At 37.0% G+C, this 18,280-nt stretch overlaps 1 protein-coding gene across 1 annotated transcript; it reads left to right on the top strand.

The window, feature by feature from the left end:
* The first annotated feature begins 1,562 nt into the window (after positions 1 to 1,562).
* sh3gl1b (SH3-domain GRB2-like 1b) lies at positions 1,563 to 18,124 on the top strand. Its single transcript, XM_028027520.1, has 9 exons — positions 1,563 to 1,761; positions 7,879 to 7,947; positions 8,519 to 8,591; positions 8,680 to 8,823; positions 9,108 to 9,241; positions 9,335 to 9,493; positions 11,791 to 11,894; positions 12,048 to 12,181; positions 15,607 to 18,124. The coding sequence occupies exons 1-9, from the start codon at positions 1,717 to 1,719 to the stop codon at positions 15,798 to 15,800; spliced, it is 1,056 nt and encodes a 351-aa protein (XP_027883321.1). The 5' UTR covers positions 1,563 to 1,716; the 3' UTR covers positions 15,801 to 18,124.
* The last annotated feature ends 156 nt before the right edge of the window (positions 18,125 to 18,280 follow it).

Below are 18,280 nucleotides of genomic sequence, written 5' to 3'. Positions count from 1 at the left end.
GCATTGCTGATGTTTCTTCTTACTTTTCTTGTTATGACTTCTACTGCTGTGCTAAATATGCAATTATTTTATCATTTTCTTTTGCCTTGGGCATTATATATTTCTGCAAAGAATATTTTATTTTCTTTACATCGACAGCCTGGAAATATAGATTTACAAGACAGATCAAGAAAAGAGAAAAGGTTATTGTTGTGTTTGTCCATAACAGTGTTAAACTCTGACAATAACATTTTCCCAGGTCTTGGAAATATATAACAGATAGAACTATATCAGCTAAAACTAGAAGGGTCAAACTAGTTGTTTAGCCGTGGGAAACTTGTGCCATTCTTAAGTTTGTTAGATGTTAAGTTCGGCAGAAACTAATCAGCACTAAAGTTCAGGTTTAAGGAAAATGTAAATATTTTTGTAAATAAAAATTGTTTCAGTAGGTTTGGAAAACAAAGAAGACCATTTCCTTTGAAAAACCACAACTATCTAAAATATGGAAATATGTGAAAAGAATGAATAAATAATCTTAAATAGGATTCATTTCTGTCCCGTACACTTAAAAGATGATTTCCAAACACAAACTTAACCCAGAAACAACACGTCTTCTTGTGGGACCAGTGATTAAGCAACACTTGTGCAGTGGGTCCTCATAATATGCTAGGAAAATAGTCCTTAAAATGTATCAAGTACAATGATGCACACACACACACTTTCTAATGGCAATTTAGAGAGACCTATTGACCTACCAGACATGTCCTTAGGTTGGGAAAGGAAACAAGAGTACCTGGAGAGAATCCACACAAAGAACATGCAAGATTAATGCAAAAAGATCTTAGGCCCAGGACCAAGACATCAGTGCAACCAACTGTTCCATGGTGGAGACAATAAAAATGATAAGACGAAGGATAAGAATAATTTATGGGCATTTTTGAAAAAAATAAATAAAAATCTGAATTATTCAGATCCTGTGGTTCCTAAGTTATGTTTTCTCAACATATTTATATTTGAAAATTTATTTGATTAAATACAACAAAATGAAGCATTTGCATCTTAAGCTGTCTGTTTAAAATATGTAAACTATTAACTAATTAATAAATAAATTGATAATGAGAGCAAAACTCATGATACGACTATTATTACAGCCACCAAGAGCATTGTTATTATTATTAATAGTATTAGTAGTTGTTATATTTAGTTAAAGCTTTTTATTATTATTATTATTATTATTATTATTAATAATAATAATAATAATAATAATAATAATAAAGTGTTTTTATTACTGTTCCGTAGCCTCAGTACTGGTGCTAACTCGTGTATCCAGCAGAGGGCAATGTGGTTTCATTTATTGAAAACATTCCGTCGCCGACATTTACACAGTTAAATAAATATTTTTAGTGTTTGACAGAGATTTAGAGAAGATGTAAAAGCAGGCTGCGAGTTTAGACTATTAAATTATATATATTTTTTTATATAATTTCTGCCCCGCTCTCTGTGACTGTGGCAGCACCCACTCTCACTGTGGACGTGGTCAGTTGGCGTGTCCCGACTTGGAGTGACGGATCAGCAGACCTATGATTCCCCCCTCGACGCTTTTGCTCTTTTTTTTTTGTTTGTTTTTTTTGCACTGGCCCATTTTCTGACAAACTGTAACGTTAACTTTTTTTTTCCTACACTGTGACCTGCTTACACCTCCAACGGCAGACGTGCAGACGACAGCCGGCTTTCAACATGTCTGTGGCGGGTTTGAAGAAGCAGTTTTATAAAGCCAGTCAGGTTTGTGAAACTTTTCCAACCGTTACCGTTAGCAGCTAGCCGAACGCATGTAGCATTCTGAGCTAACAAACAAAGTGAGGCTAACGTCCGCTTCGTTTATGTTACGGTGGATGTTTTTGACAACTTGTTTTAGTGGGTGAAAATGTTTAAAGTACTTTTCATTTGCTCTCTTTATTTTACCGTAAATTTAATAAAAGCCACTTATACGTCAATTGGACCCAATTAACTGGTTAATAACGCGTTAAAAATGTGGAGTCTGCCCTGTAAATGTATATATATTGTTTACAAAATGCAACAATTTAGATTATGTAGGTAAGCAAACTGTGAGGAATCTTGGACGTGTTTGCTGAAGGAAGAGTCGTGTTGTAAAAAGAGAAAACAACATCATAAAAAAGCAGCGTAACTCTTAAGGGCTGATCCAAGGAAATGTGGTTTTATGACCTCTTTTTAAGTAGTAAAACATTTTCTCGAATGTATCATCATATTCAAAACACAAATATCCCATTTTCAATGATGTTTAGTATGTCTGACTGGAAAAAAACAACTTGATTTTCCTTCCATTACACATGAAAATCTACGTTAGTTTTCTTGTCTCAGTTTTAATGTGAATGTTTTTAATTTGGGGCATCTCTCCCAGTCATGGGAGGAGACTGTTTAAAAAGATTTTTTTTGTGTCTTTCCTCCCTACCCCTGCTGATCTAAGCAGGAAAGACATTTGGTTTCTGCCCCAGCTTCCTGTCAGGAACAAAACCCGATCCCTGTAGTTAAGGGGAAATATTGTGATTTAGCTGTCGTGTAGGACAGGGCCTGCTGTAGTGAAAATGATTAGCAGAAAAAGAGATAAAGTAGGTCCGTGCATGAGAATTGTTCCAAGGGATGGATGCAGCGAAGGGAAGGTGGACAGTGTGTGCTTTCTCTTTATTTCACTGCATTGCAGCGGCTTTTCTTGCCAAAACTCCGTGCAAGGCAATAACACTCCACATAGCTCAGATTTTATTCACAGGAGGAAAGTTGGCTGTGGAAATTATATATATGCTTACAGGTTGTTTTGTTTATTTTTTTGTCTTTCACTGTCTCTGCATTTTTTTAAACAATAAATATCAAACCTGAAATGTCTCTCAAGGGTGATATAATAATATACAGGTAGAAAATTCTAATAAATAAATCAGTGACAGGGAAATATACTGGTTAAACACAAGAAGTGATTTTTCACAGAAAATGAAATTGTTGATATACATAAAGCTTAGACAAGAGTATTTTTGTATGGCAGGCTTTAAGATTTAACAGTAAATCATTTTGGTTTCTCAGACATAATGATTCTAATGTTAACCTGAGCAAAACTGTAATTTCTGTTGCATTACATTGAATTTCCTTGTATAAATGTATGGATTAACGACATGATGAGTTGCAAAAGAGTGGCACACACATTGCAATTTCTGTATTCTTTTGTATTGTGTGATGTCGATCATTCTAAGAGCTAAACCACTGTTCAATCTGAAAGGATTAGACTAGATTAGTGGGTGGTGTGTGGATCTGATTTGGGATTAAGTTGGTTTGCAGGAATGATATTTGTAACATAATCCTCAGATTGCTTTTTATTGTCTTTAATCATTCCTGACAGGTGCAGGATATAGTGTGACGGCATGCTACAGATGCAGGGCAGCCATGATGATAGGGATTTGCAGATTATGCAAATGTTGAGAATATTGAAGAGGTCTTTCCGTTACGTTTTGTGTTCTTATATATAGATTTTTTTTGAACATCCTACAAATCAATTGAAACACCTTTGTTTTTTTGGGTTTTTTACATTGTTAAGTTTGCTTCTTAAATCTGTTATTACCTGACATGAGTAATTTGCCAGTGTTCCAACCTTTAAATTCATCACTGATGTGTTTAACTTGACGACACTGTGGAAAGTTTACTAGTGACAAATCCATTCTTTGTGTGCTAAAACATGAGAGTCTTAAATAGAGCAACAGCGTAGGATGAATAAAAGGTCCTAAAAAACTGTTTGTGGGCATTTTTGTGCAACTACAACAGTCCAGCCTATAGAAATTGGTTATCTGGAACTTTTTTGATTTCGCAATTTTGACAAAAATCTTAGAAATTTAGTGTGCTTTAAGATTCAATTCATGATATTTCTAAATATAATCCAGTGTAACTAATTGCGTTCAGAAACCGTCTAATTATTAAATAATCCAATTGTATAATTTAATCTCATAATAACTCAGCTGAAGAAGTTGACAGTACAAGTGGGACATTTTCTCAAATAGACAACTATTAAGTGCACTCTACAAATCTGGCCTTTATATACGAGTTAGAAGAAGATTTACATTTTAGAGTTAACCACAATCCATATAAAGGACACAGACAGAAATTGTTTTGACCATCTGAGACTAAGATTAAACCTTTTGGTCATCAGGCAAAATGCTTCATGCCACAAAGCAAGTTACCCTGCACACCATCCCCTCTGTGAAACGTTGTTATGCTGAGTGAGTGCTTCTGCAGGAACAGTAAGAGAGATGAAGCTGATTAGAGGAGGGAAACCTGTGAGAGGCAGTAAATGACACGAAGGCTGGATGGATGTTCACCTAAACAAAAAGCTAGAGCTGCAATTGATTGACATTCCAAAAAATTACATTATTTTTTGTTTGTAACGCAACTAGGGGTGGCCATTTATTGTATTGTTTTGCTTTATTGTGATAAATTCGTTGTCATGATAAGAGTTTTGATTTATCTTTGTCACAATAAATTCCAATTCATGATATTTATAAACCACAGTTTTGCCACAGTTTGTTCAATGTATGCATTGCCAATAAGTTTGAAAATATGATTACCATGTGCAGTTTAGTGACACAAATCAAACTTTTTGATAGTGTCATAACGAAGCACATTACAAATGGAAATGTTTTTCAAGAGTATTATTTATGTTTTTGGGGCTATGATTGCTGACACACAGTCATAGTCATGCAGTTACCTAAAAAAAATATAATAAATAGTTTTTATCGTGGCTTGTATGACAATATTACTGTCATAAAACTTCCTAGTCCATATCGCCCACTTCTAAATGTGACCAAATATAGAAAACCTTTTCAGGTGTCAATAAGAAACCTCAAGACGACTGGCTGGGAATCAAAACATTTTTCATTAGTTTAAGAAATCTGATTTATGCAGATGGAAAGCCTTATAGATTTTCTGATTCTGAAAAAGTAAAGAATGCTTTAGCTTGAAATTACTCAATTTTTATTTGAGCATTTACAATTCACATCAGCAAAATTGATGGGATGTACAGTAGTGTATCTATTCTTTTTTTTCAGAATGTATAAAAAAGCATAATGTTGGAAAGTATGTACCTTTCTCAATATTATTTGTAATCCACATTGACTAGTTGTTTGGAGTTGTTCCTTCCTCTTTGCAAACTGAAGAGATCATTAATGATTTATCCTTCTTCCTAGAAGGGTGTTAAAATCCATCCATCCATCCATCCATTGTCTGTTCACCCTTGTCCCTAATGGGGTCGGGAGGGTTGCTGGTGCCTATCTCCAGCTACGTTCCAGGCGGGAGGCGGGGTACACCCTGGACAGGTCGCCAGCCTGTCGCAGGGCAACACAAAGACATACAGGACAAACAACCATTCACACACACACACACACCTAGGGAGAATTTAGATAGACCAATTAACCTAACAGTCATGTTTTTGGACTGTGGGAGGAAGCCGGAGTACCCGGAGAGAACCCACGCATGCACAGGGAGAACATGCAAACTCCATGCAGAAAGACCCCGGCCGGGAATCGAACCCAGGACCTTCTTGCTGCAAGGCAACAGTACTACCAACTGCGCCACTGTGCAGCCGGGTGTTAAAATGTGAAATTTAAATGTGTTGCTCCCAAACCAATGAGTGGAGATGGAAAGGTCAACTTGGTTAATTTGTGTATTTACTGATGAGCAAATTTCCTCATGGGGTGAGACATTTTTACCTCTTGGGTCCACTGACTGTAAATGTCCTCCACAGAGATAACGTTGAGACAGATACAGCCTCAGTTTCTTATCAACACATTGGTCAAAACAATGGTGCCGTCCATAGTTATAGCTCTGGCTGAAACAGGAGACTTTTCAGAGAGCAGAAAATGACCTGGTTTCACAGCACATGAAAAATACCACAATAACTACATCTTATTTTCCACTAGCGGAATGACCCTGACTTAAACATTTTAGAAGGCTGATGTTTTCACCAGAGTGCGGGAAGCCTACCGAAGGAGTGGACGTCAGCTTTCTATCAACCTGAAAATGCTGGTGTGTGTGGACACACCAGAGCTTTTTAACATGTAGTCAGCTGAGTAATTTCCTCCTGACATCTAGTTTTCTCAGGTGGTATGTTGGCAGAGCTCTATCATTTTTAGCATCGACTTTAAAAGTGATTTTATTTCACCCCTCCTGCACTGCTGTCTTGTTTTCATATTCTGCACTCCAAACTCCTCGTTTTGCATATCATAACTTCAACATGGATAGCATAATGCATGCTGTAGTTATTTCCTTAGTTTGACGTTTGTGAGCTTTAAACCACTGAAGGTGTTTTGGTTTTCCTGGTGTGTCAGTTCTCTCTGTAGAAATCAGCTTTGCAGGCTTTGTCAACTGAAAAAAGAAACAAAATTTGATCAAACCTTTGTGATAAGGGAGAAGTATTTGGACTTATGAAGTTATAAAGATGACAAAAGATTCCTGTTAGACACTAATCTCTCTTTGCAGCTCTTTGGTTTGTTTATACCAAAACGCCAACAATAGAACTTTTGTGCTGCATACTTTTATGGCTTTTGTTTGCATATGAGTAATAATTTAACTCAGTTTCCCCTGCAGCTTCACTATCTGACTGAATCCCTCAGGTCTCAGGTCATGTGCTGCCTGCCTGAGATACATAAATGGTGCAGATTGAAAATATCAGCATAGGGCACTCTTGTTTGAAAAATATTTAAAAAATTTAAGGTGGAAGAAATGTTAAATAACTATGTTAAACTATGTGACCAAAGCTGAAAGTTTTAAATATCGTATTTGTTCAGTTAGCACACAGAGGTCACAACTTTGAGTTACATAGTAGATGAATAAGCCAAATGTTTTTCTCTCTTTAAAAGATCATTAAATTAAACCTAAGAACATGAACATTACTTCTTAAACTATGAATTGGATGTTTACATTAAACTATTCTATACTAGAGTTTGTTCACATCTTAAAATACTGCATGGTAGATCCTATTGAAAACATTTCCTTCAAGGAAAACATTATTTAAATCCAAATGGAGCTTAAACAGTTTTTCTTTATATATATATTTTTACCAACAGGTAAGGGTATGTTTTTATTTTATTTTTGCCTGTTTTACATTTACTCTAGTGCTATGGAAAATGTAAACCACATTGTGCAGAGTACGTGTTGTTCAGAGTTAGATTTCCTGTTCACAGCCTCAGCTTGACTTTAGTATTTGTACAGCTTGAATTGTTTCCTGCAGGAGAGGAAATTTTAATGTTAACCCTGGTGTTCTAAAAAGAGTAAAACAGATCTGTTTCAAGCTGTTGTTTGTGTGTTTTGCACTGTTTTAAAATGTATTGTGATGTAGATTTATTGCAGAAAGTGATGCAAACTACAAGGGGTATTTCGGGGTGGATTTTTGCTGAACAGATCTGAAATTTAAAACAAAAGAGTGATGCGTCAGGGGAAATTTGGACACAGTTGTCTGTAGCTGAGGCTTTTATTTCTGTTTCAGACTACAAGATGTTTTAGAATGTAATTAAAGAGAATCATAAGAGAGTGCCTGTAAGATGCTACTTGTTAGAGATAAAAGTATTTAAGTTAACTGGTTAAAGACTCCTTTTATCTTTTTTTTTACACAAGTCATTTTGTTTCATGGGTTTTGCTACACCGATAAAAGGTTTCACACATTGAACTGTGCATCACTGATGCAAATGTTGCAAAGCCACTATTTGGATATTCATAATGCACTTCCACCTTTTTTCCTCTCAGATCAAATACCGCATATGTGGTATTACTAAATTTGCACTTTGTTTTGTCACGTCTCATCCTTTCTTTCCTGTCACTCTTTCTTTCTGTCCTCCAATCTCTCCCCTGTAGATGGTAAGTGAGAAAGTTGGTGGGGCAGAAGGAACCAAACTAGATGATGACTTCAGAGACCTGGAACGGGTATGAGATAAAGTATACGTCAAAGTTGTGGAACTGAATGATTTTACATAGTACACAAGCGAAAATAGGACATTCAATGCAAATGTTGCTGGTTGATGCAGTTTTATTATTTCTTTGGTTGTTAAAGTTTAGGCTTTTGACAAAATGGAAAAGTCCATAAAGTATAATTGTCAACTGGACTGAAAATGTAAAAAAAAAAAAAAAATAGGCCAACAGGACTTTTTGCATTAAACACAATTTCTACCTTGTTAACAGACACTTTGCTCCTTTGCTCATAACTGTTGGGTTTTCCATTGTAAGCCAGACACAACAAGCAGTTTAGGGACATAATAGTGGAAAAGATTCTGAAACATTTGGTGATTTTCTTCCCAGATATCCAGCGTGTTCTGGAAAAAAAAAAAAACTTCTTAGAAAAAATAACTTTGGAGGTCATGTATCACTGCAAACATTACTCTTGTTAGTAGTATAACTAGCATTTGGATACATCTAAGTAAAGATTATTTCCTTATCTCCTTGTCGAATTTGGCAAATTACAGATGCAACATGATGTTTTACCTGCTGTGTTTTACAGAAAGTTGATGTGACCAGTAAAGCAGTAACGGAGGTGATCTCCAAAACATCGGAGTACCTTCAGCCCAACCCAGGTTCGAAAACAAAACCGCTGCCATTGATCTATCTATGCAATTGTAACACTTCTATTGAAGTAATTTCCTCTTTATTTTACCTCTATAGCATCACGGGCCAAACTGTCCATGTTGAACACCATGTCAAAGATTCGTGGTCAGGTGAAGAACCCAGGCTATCCTCAGGCTGAAGGCCTGCTAGGAGAGTGCATGGCCAAGTATGGAAGGGAACTCGGAGAAGACACTAACTTTGGTGAGATGTGTAGATGTCCTTGTTTTTGGTTGTAAATTCTCAGCAGTATTTAATTATAACTTCCATAGTGTACCAAATAGATGCATCTGGTTGTTAAATGTTAATTTACGAGTTGCATGGGAGCTATTCACACAATGTAAATCAGGTTCTTTTTGTCTATTCTAACAATTTCACATACATGCCTTGGAGATTTATTTATTTATTTACACCTTAAAGGTTTAACTGAGTGTTTGTCATATAATATTACAAATTATGTTTGACTCTTAAATGTCTTTGTGATCCAGGCGCTGCTCTAGTGGATGTAGGAGAGGCCATGAAACGGTTAGCAGAAGTGAAGGACTCTCTAGACATCGATGTTAAACAGAACTTTATTGATCCATTACAAAGTTTGTGTGACAAGGACCTTAGAGAGATTCAGGTAAAAATATGCTTTTGATAAGAAATATTACATTTAAAAAGTTCTTTTGACAAAAAGCACAGGCAACTAACCTGTAACTGTGACCCCATTCAGCACCATCTGAAGAAGCTTGAAGGCCGTCGGCTGGATTACGACTACAAGAAGAAGCGTCAGGGCAAGATTCCAGATGAGGAAGTTCGACAGGCCCTGGAGAAGTTTCATGAGTCAAAGGAAGTAGCTGAGACCAGCATGTACAACTTGCTGGAGACTGATGTAAGCATTTCCCACAGTTAAACCGTCTGGTTTTATTTTTAATACAACAGAGTTTGTAACCTAATCCAGAGGTTCAGTTGTTTGTTTTTTTTCTGAGCTTTTTTATTTACCCATTTTAGTTATCCTTCTACTCAAGTTCCTCAAATTACTGTGGAAGGAAATAAAATAGTTGTTGAAGTAGCAGAGTTCTGGCTTCTCACAGAAATGTTTATATCATTATGTTGTTTACTTATTGTACTTTGGTATTTACTGCGGATAATTTACCAGGTTCACGGAAAACTGAACTTTATTTATGTCATCAAATCATTTGCTACTCTGAAAGTTTGTATTTTTCTTTCTCTCCTTTATGGTGTTTTGTCAAACACACCCACAGGACAAACATAAACTCTGCTCATTAGATCAATAAAACTCAACCAAACACACCCACTCTGCATATGGAGTAACTATAGTATTTAGTGGTTTACCTGTGATCATTTTACCTATCAGGCAGTGTCACAACACTTGGAAGAGTCAGATACTAAAGACTTGTAAATGGCTGAATTTAAGGAGTCCATACATGTGATGGTATATATCATGTCTTTTGTTTAGTCTTCAAATCAGTCATTTAAGATTGGGTTTTTGTTTATACAGAGTCTCAATTCATACAACATTAATTTTCACCAAATCAATACTATCTGTATGCTTGAAAATTTGGTAGCTTTAAAGTGCAGCCAAATAACACATTACAATTTATGCCCTACTTTAGTGTTCTGATTTTTGTCCTACATGACTAACTCTGCAGTGGGTTTGGGGTCGATTTCCTTTTTTTTTATTATTATTAAGCCTCCTAAAAATATACAGAAGTATACAGCACCACAGTGGCGCAGTTGGTATAGCTGTTGCCTTGCAGCAAGAAGGTCTTGGGTTCGATTCCCGGCCAGGGGTCTTTCTGCTTGGAGTTTGCATGTTCTCTCCGTGCATGCGTGGGTTCTCTCCGGGACGTTAGCTGTAGATAGGCACCAGCACCCCTTCCGACCCCACTAAGGGACAAGGGTGTACAGAAAATGGATGGATGGATGGATCATCCATCTTTGAATGGATGCTCTGAACAGAACATCCTGCAGGCTGGTAACCTTCCATCTAAGGGTCCAGTCCAAACATACACCTGTAGCTCTAGGGAGATTTAGTTATATTTCTGTAGTCACCAAGTCTTCAAAACAAGCTGTATCTGCACTTCTCTTTCTTCCTACGTTTTACCCAGCACAGCTTCTCTTGGTCTTTCATGCTGTAGAAATCTGACTTCCTCAAATGTTGCTTCTGCTAGCGTTTAGCTCGTTGACTTTTTTTCCTCTTAATTCAACCAGCAAACTTTCCAGCTAATGACAACGTTGGCAATACAAAATGCACCTATGAGTGTGTTTACCATAAAATCACAAACGTTACACCAGGGGTGCCCAAAGTCGGTCCTCGAGGGCCGGCATCCTGCACGTTTTAGTTCTCTCCCTGGTAGTACCAACAACCTTTTCAGCATGCCAATGTTCTTCTTAGGCCTTCTAATGAGCCATCATTTGATCCAGGTGCGTTAAACCAGGGAGAGAACTAAAACATGCAGGATGCCGGCCCTCGAGGACCCACTTTGGGCACCACCGCGTTACACCAATAACAGAAATTAGGATACCAGTTTAGTCAGAGAGATTCAACGGAATTCTTTGAAAATGCTGTGATTGGAACTCTAATTTCAGCTTTCTTTCTGTCAGGGAGTGGGAATGTCTAACAACGTCTGTATTAGTAATTCTGTTTGCTAAAAGTTAAGTTTTGATCTTCAGACTTCCTATGATGTTATCCTAAGCTCTTAAAAACTGGAGCATATTTTGTTGTAATTAGTAGTGTAATAGTTTGAATGACATTCAAAAAAATGCATCATTTTTGGTTTCATCACTTTGTACTACATAATTGATATTCTAACATTCGCAGAAAGTGGCTCTCCAGACCCATAGCTCCTCCGACGAATGGAAATAATCATAGGCCTGCCATTGCATGTTAGTTTTGGCTATTAATATTCCGGTTTGCAGCGTTTGTTACGTAAACACTTCTCCCTATGCAAAGAAAAAACACCCAAATAAAATAGCTGTGCAAGTTAACATTAGCTTACATTTGTCTGGATCTAATTTAGTTCTGAATGTGGGAAGATACTTTTGCTTTTGAACCTATTGTTTTCATGTTTGGTCTGTTTATCTCTTAAAATGACTTATGCTATTTCATAAACTTGGCAACAGGAGTCTGCGTGTCTTTTATGACATGTTTGTTTGTGTGTGCAGATAGAGCAGGTGAGCCAGCTTTCATCTCTCGTTGAGTCTCAACTTCAGTATCACAAACAAGCCGTCCAAGTGCTGGAGGAGCTCTCAGATAAACTGCAAGAGAGGTTGGTGCAGAAATCAAATCAAAAGATGCACAAATCCAAAACAACACTTTTTCTTCAAGTGACTGTCGTCTCTGCTCTGAGACGCTACAAATCTGTACAGTGGATTTAAGCTAATTCATTTATAAGGATTGTTTCCAATGTCTTTTTAAACAGGATGATTGAAGCTCAGTCTCGGCCAAGACGAGAGTACACACCTAAACCCAAACCTATCTTTGACTTCGGCGAGAACAACCACTCCAACGGAGGTTATACATCTTCAATGGCGCCCCCTCCCTCCCGCAACTCTGGTAAGACGCAGATTACAAAATCAATAAATTCATTACCCGCTTCAGATTTCAAAACCTCTGTGAAATGTGACTGGTTAGATCTGTAACAAGATCTGCTTTCCCGAAGTTCCAGCAATAACAAGGCATCCAGCTGTTTCTATAAAATAAAAGAGATGGTTGCGTCAGAGCATTGTGCCTTTAATAAAAATCCCTGAAATCTTACAGGAACACTCTGTGTGTTGCCAACATGATTGCTCAACAACTGCAGCTAATAAGTACCATGAGGCCAAAAGAAAATAGAGAAATTCCTCTCGCCTTTTTTTCTTTTACTCTTCTAGTCTGATGAAGGCTTTTCTGAGCGTTTGACTTTTTGGATGCTGCAGTGACATCACTTAGCTGTTGACCAATGTCAGTGTGAGCAGTTGGTGACTCTGTCCCACCCTGTTATCTGGCTGGCCTTTCTTCCACTGACCTTGTTCCTCTTTCCTGTGACATCAGCAGAACGGTCCTTTCTCTTTGCAACATTGTCCTTTCGGAAGCTAGGATTGTGTGAGTCACCGACTATGTGTCCAAGTTGCAGCCTTGGAATGGTGCATGAGTGTGTGTGTGTAGGGGTGCATGTGTATGAGTGAGATTCTCATTAGATTTTCAGGAAATAGATGCTTGTTATCAGTGGTGTGTATTCTTTGTGTCTTGTTTAGCAAGTGTGTGGTTTTGCTTTAATCTCTCGTCCTATCCTGTAGATGCCAAACTACACTAAAACAAGGTGTGATTTTTATTACATTTTATAAATCTAATTACGTATTTTTGTTCTATTAATGTTAACTCTTAATTTTAAAAATATTGCTGTCTGATTTTAGGATATTTCGGGGAGGAAAAACGGTTAAAATTTACCAAAGATCTCTTCTTACTCATTTGCCGCTGCTTAGTTTTGAATCTAATATATTAATGCTGCATTGCCATTTTTATCTGAATATTTGTCCTCTGTTTTTATAACATCAGAGCTGTGACACAGACTGCTCTTCCACCCACTTTGTGTAGCCGAGCATATAAAAATAAGGCGTTTAATATAAATAATAATTTATGACAGAAAGGCTACCTGAGTCTACTCTGTAGTCAAAATTAATGATTGAAAGGATTAACCAGCCAACACATAACACTACATCAGAGCTTTTCTCTTCCCAAATATAATGTTGGATACATTTATTTAGTTTGAATGCAGCTCGTTGAAGTGGATGTTTTCCAAAATGATGCACTTGTGAGCAAATAATAATAAAACAGAGTCAGTGATGATCACTCAGTTTTTTTGTATCCTGTAATTTTTGGTAGTTTGGTTTATTTGTTGCTCAAAGAGTTACGGTAGTGTAAAAAGAGACATATTCCTATCTTTGAGCTGTTTCTGAGAAACTCGTTTCATTTTACTGTTCATGTGGGGGGCGGGGGGGAAACTGGTTTTGTTTGTAATTTTTAAAGAAATGTTGGAATTGACCAAAATGTGTAAATGAGGACTTTACAAAATTGGTGAAAAGAATTATGATTGCACAAGTTTAGGAAAATGTGTAATGTTATTGTTCAAAATTGCGATGACAATTTTGATTGCAAGGCAGATGTTTCTCCCTCCTCTAATCATCATTTCTTTACCACTCTTTAAACTTTTGCATGCTGGTCACCAAGCTCTAGATCAGCTGTGGACAATAAAAGATTTTCCTAGTGGCAAAATGCATTATTAACAAGAAGAGTTTGAATGCACAGTGCCTAAAATGTTGTAGCTCAAATGCAGTACCCAGATTATGACATTGCATATACTGAAAATGCGATAATAATAATCATAATCATGATAAACAAGAATTGCAGTGATCCGACTGTTTTTGTTTCCATGTCAGCTACAGATTTGCTCTATTTCCCCAGTTCCTCTGAGCAAACCTATCTGCTGCCACAACAGGATTAAATTTCTCCCTCAAAATTTGGAGCTAAAGTTTAGCTCTGCTGTGGTGTTTTGTAACCTACTGTTGACATCGTGTCAGAAAGCTACTCCAAAGAAGGCCATATTGCAGACAGGCTGTTTGTTCGTTGACGCCAGACAGCTGAAAAACTCGACCTCTTGGTTAAAACTTTAAATTTAATCTTGCCAAAATACACATCTATTTCTACATATGACAATTGTATTATTTGTATATGTAGGTTTTAGCATCTAATTGTGTTACAACTGTGAGTTGTTAGCCTTAGTTTCACATTAAAATGAGTCAAAATATAATCAGCAGCCACACAGGACCGTGATGTTCTTAGCCTGGTATCCTGTTCAATAGAGCTGCACAGTATACTGTTTTACAGTTGTCATATAAACATCAGGCTTTGTAATATTCTAATCACAAGGCAATATTTGGGAGGATATTATGAGCCTCAGGCATTCGCATGCCCTCTTATTGGTAATACATTTGGCAGGGATTTAAACCTCTCGTAATTCCTATACGTTGTTGACCTTACATAGCTGATATGCTGAAGCTCTTGGAGAACAGTGGGAACATTGTCTAGTTGTAACCATAAGTCATACATTATGCTAAATAATTTCCAGATGTTTTTTTAAGTCCAACTGTGCAAGAATGATGTCATTAATGTTTAATCAGAAAATTTGTTTTGATCTCATTAGTAACTTCAATGTTAATGCAAATGTTTAAACCTGGAAACTCTCTAAGTTCCATGTTTGACATATTTTTAAGACTCCACCTGTGTTTGCGTTTGGTTTTGTGTTTTATCTGAAGCAAAGCATGACTTAATGGGGTTGTAACTTAGTGACTTGCATGCTGAAAGATGAACCGTCATATCTAACAATGTATTAACTTTTCCCATTTAGGATCAAATATTTACAAATGTTTTCAAAGCTGATCCCATTTTTCTTTTTTTTTTTTTTAAATTGATGAGCTAAGACACCCATAATACTGTCCAACATGTTTGGTATTGCAAATGTGTGTTAACACCTCCCTAAAGTTGTCTGTATTCTCTTGCACAAAGTGTTATTTTTCTGCCCCTGTGAGCTGATACTGTATTGAGTGAATGAGTGAGTGACCAAACTCTCCCCATCTCTAGCCTGCCCGGCAGCATGTTGCGTGAACGTGATACAATGAGAAAATTGTTCAGCTGCAAAAAAAAGCCTAGTTTGTCTGTGTGTAAATTGCTGCTGATCTGCGTGAGGTCACAGAGACGAGCGAGAGAAAGTGAAGAGAACAGCAGCAGAAATCTGGTTTTCAGGGATGTTTATGCTCAGAGATTCTTCCTGGCAGATCTCCTTAACTTGTTTTAAAGCTGTGTTAATGTTACACAAACATCAAAGGTTTAAATATCCTGCTAAAGACGTGGTGTGTGACTCAATTCTTTCATAACTGGATCTGCTTTGGAACCCTTGTTTTTCTCTGTAATTCTCATCTTTTCTTCTTTCCCGTCCCTACCAGCCCCAGAGCAGCCGAGCTGTAAGGCCCTGTACGACTTCGAGCCAGAGAATGAGGGAGAGCTGGGCTTCCACGAAGGCGACATCATCATCCTGACCAATCAAATCGATGAAAACTGGTATGAAGGCATGCTAAATGGCCAGTCGGGATTCTTCCCTCTCAACTACGTGGATGTCCTCGTTCCATTGCCACACTAAAACAACGGAAGCGCTAAGAGAAGTTGAGACGTGTAAACAGTGTGGTGAAGAAGACAAGTGGAAGACATGAGACAGTCTACCAGGGTTTCATTTTCACTTTGAGCTTCCTCGCCATCACCAGGAGTGAGCACTTTTTGTAAACACAAGATCTGGATGTGATGTCAAAGCAGAACACCAACCTTTTCCACAGAAAAGTAAAAAGCAGCCAGACTATGACTGAGACAAAACATTTTTATCGTGCATCTGACCGTAAACAAGAATTTCCTGGGGACAAACTGTTGACAAATAGATGAGCAATACATTTTTCATCACAAATAGGTGACAGAAATGATTTTAAGTTCCCTTATTACCATAAGTGGATTCACAGATCCTTGTTGTTATTTTTGTGTTACTGCAGTCTCTGTGACACAGGTGGGTGATCAGCCTAACAGTAGAGTAGCTTTATAGCTCAAACTTCACAGTGACTCTCATGAGAACTTGACTGAATAGTATCATTGCAAAACAGAAAATATTTGTGATTCCATCAGAGTACTGCAGTGCAAGCCTTGACGCCACCTTCTGGCCTGACAGAAAATTACTTTCACCTCCACTAAATTGATATTACCCATGAATAGATACTATTGCAGTAGCTGTGTTACAAAAAGAAGCTTATTGGCAAATAATCACATTTGGACTGTTTTAAAATCTTGGCCTTACTTAATTTTTTTTTTTTTTATTTGTTCGTTTCAAGTGACTGTTCAGCAGCTAACATATTTAACAGTAGTTACCTTTATTTTCAGTGTTTCCGTTGCGATGCCTTCACCATTTTCAGGAATCTGACTGGTTGACGCCGCGTGCAAGGAAATGTAATTGCACCTTGGGCTTCAGATGAGATTAACATGTTACAGACATTCTCTATGATTATACACAGACCCAAAGGTAAATGCAGAGGTTGCACCTTTTTGTCAGTTTGTTTAAATAAGGAGGCAGAGCCAAAAAGTCTGTAAACATGCAATAAAAACATTAATTTTAGTGTAAATGGTTGCTTTGCCAATAATCTTATAACACAGGCATGTATTTATGTAGTTTTTGACCTTCTTGTCGAAGCATGTTCAACTTTTTTTTTCTCTTTTTAAGGCCTTTTTGAGCCCTGTTCTTGGCACCACGTAACATAATGCAGTGCCTGAATACATGACGCTGCTGGCAGCGAGCTAGTCTTTTATATTCACCACTAACTGTCCTGCTTTTGCTGTCTGTCCTCATGCCTCAGAGAATGTGAATCCGATCATAGTCTGAACCTGTTATTCTGTACGTTGGACATGATAGATGTGTTATTGTCTCTGGCTGACTGTTCAAACAGGGCTGGCTTCTTGTTCTGAACTGTCCAGATCCGCCGGTGAAATCTTATCCAACATTCACAGCTCAGTGTGTGAGAATGAGGAATATTTAAAAGGGAAAACATCGAGGGAATTGGCATGATTTTAAACCGTTGTCCGATTGGATGAATTTAAGCCACAATTGGCTGCCAAACGATTTATCTCTGAATTGTAAAGGTGGAGTTCTAATTGTGAATGTCAGTTCTGTGCTTTTTAATCATTTTCAGTGTTTTGTGTCTTATTTTGTCCCTTTCATCTCTACTCAGCTGCCTGACTCTTCCATCTCTGTGTGTGGTCCTCATTCAATACGTTTACATGCTACGTCTCAATGTTTGTATGTAGTTCAAGGCTAACGGACATGAAAGGTGCTGTAATGATAACATTATTAGTCAAGAGTCCAACATGCATGTGATAGTGCCTTTGGAGAGCAAAAGGGGAACTAAGAGCAACCAAATCTTACCTGTTTACTCAGAAATTGTAATGAATTGTATTGCTTTTATTTCTACCCATTGGCACTTTTATGTGTGCATGCGTGCACGTTTCTGCACACTGATGACACTACAGACAATTTCCTGGACATGTTCAGACTGATCAAATATTTCATCAGTAGCTCCATGGAAACTGTTTTCTATCTTTTTAATATATTCAAATCTTTTTTTCTTTTTTAAGTCACACTTAATTTCTTAAAGGGCTATGTAATTGTTTAACCAGTCTTACATTCTCCTTAAACTGCAATAAATGAATCTCTATAGTGTTATTTTTTATATAAGAGACCTTAAAACATTTCAAATAATCATTGCATGTACACCTATATTACACCTTGTATGTACCCTAGATTTAATTTACATTTTGTTACGGATACAGATTTTACCTGCAATTTTTTTTTATCACCACAATATTTGTATGTGCTTCCTTCTTATTTTCTGTTTACCAACTTCTTACAGAAAATAAAAGACAAAAAAAAGTAAATGTTGAATATTTATATGTTTGAATCAAGTCAAGAGGAAAGTATCAAGTATTTAATTTTGGATTCAGACATTAATAGTTGTTAGCATAAGTATTCAAATCCCTTAAACAGAATTATCTTGTCATGCTCCAACTACAAATATTAATCTATTTTCAGAT

The sequence above is a fragment of the Xiphophorus couchianus genome, chromosome 9, assembly GCF_001444195.1.
Source record: "Xiphophorus couchianus chromosome 9, X_couchianus-1.0, whole genome shotgun sequence".
Taxonomy (NCBI): Eukaryota; Metazoa; Chordata; class Actinopteri; order Cyprinodontiformes; family Poeciliidae; genus Xiphophorus; species Xiphophorus couchianus.
The sequence above is the reverse complement of the archived record's forward strand: the minus strand, read 5'-3'. Positions and strand labels throughout refer to the sequence as shown.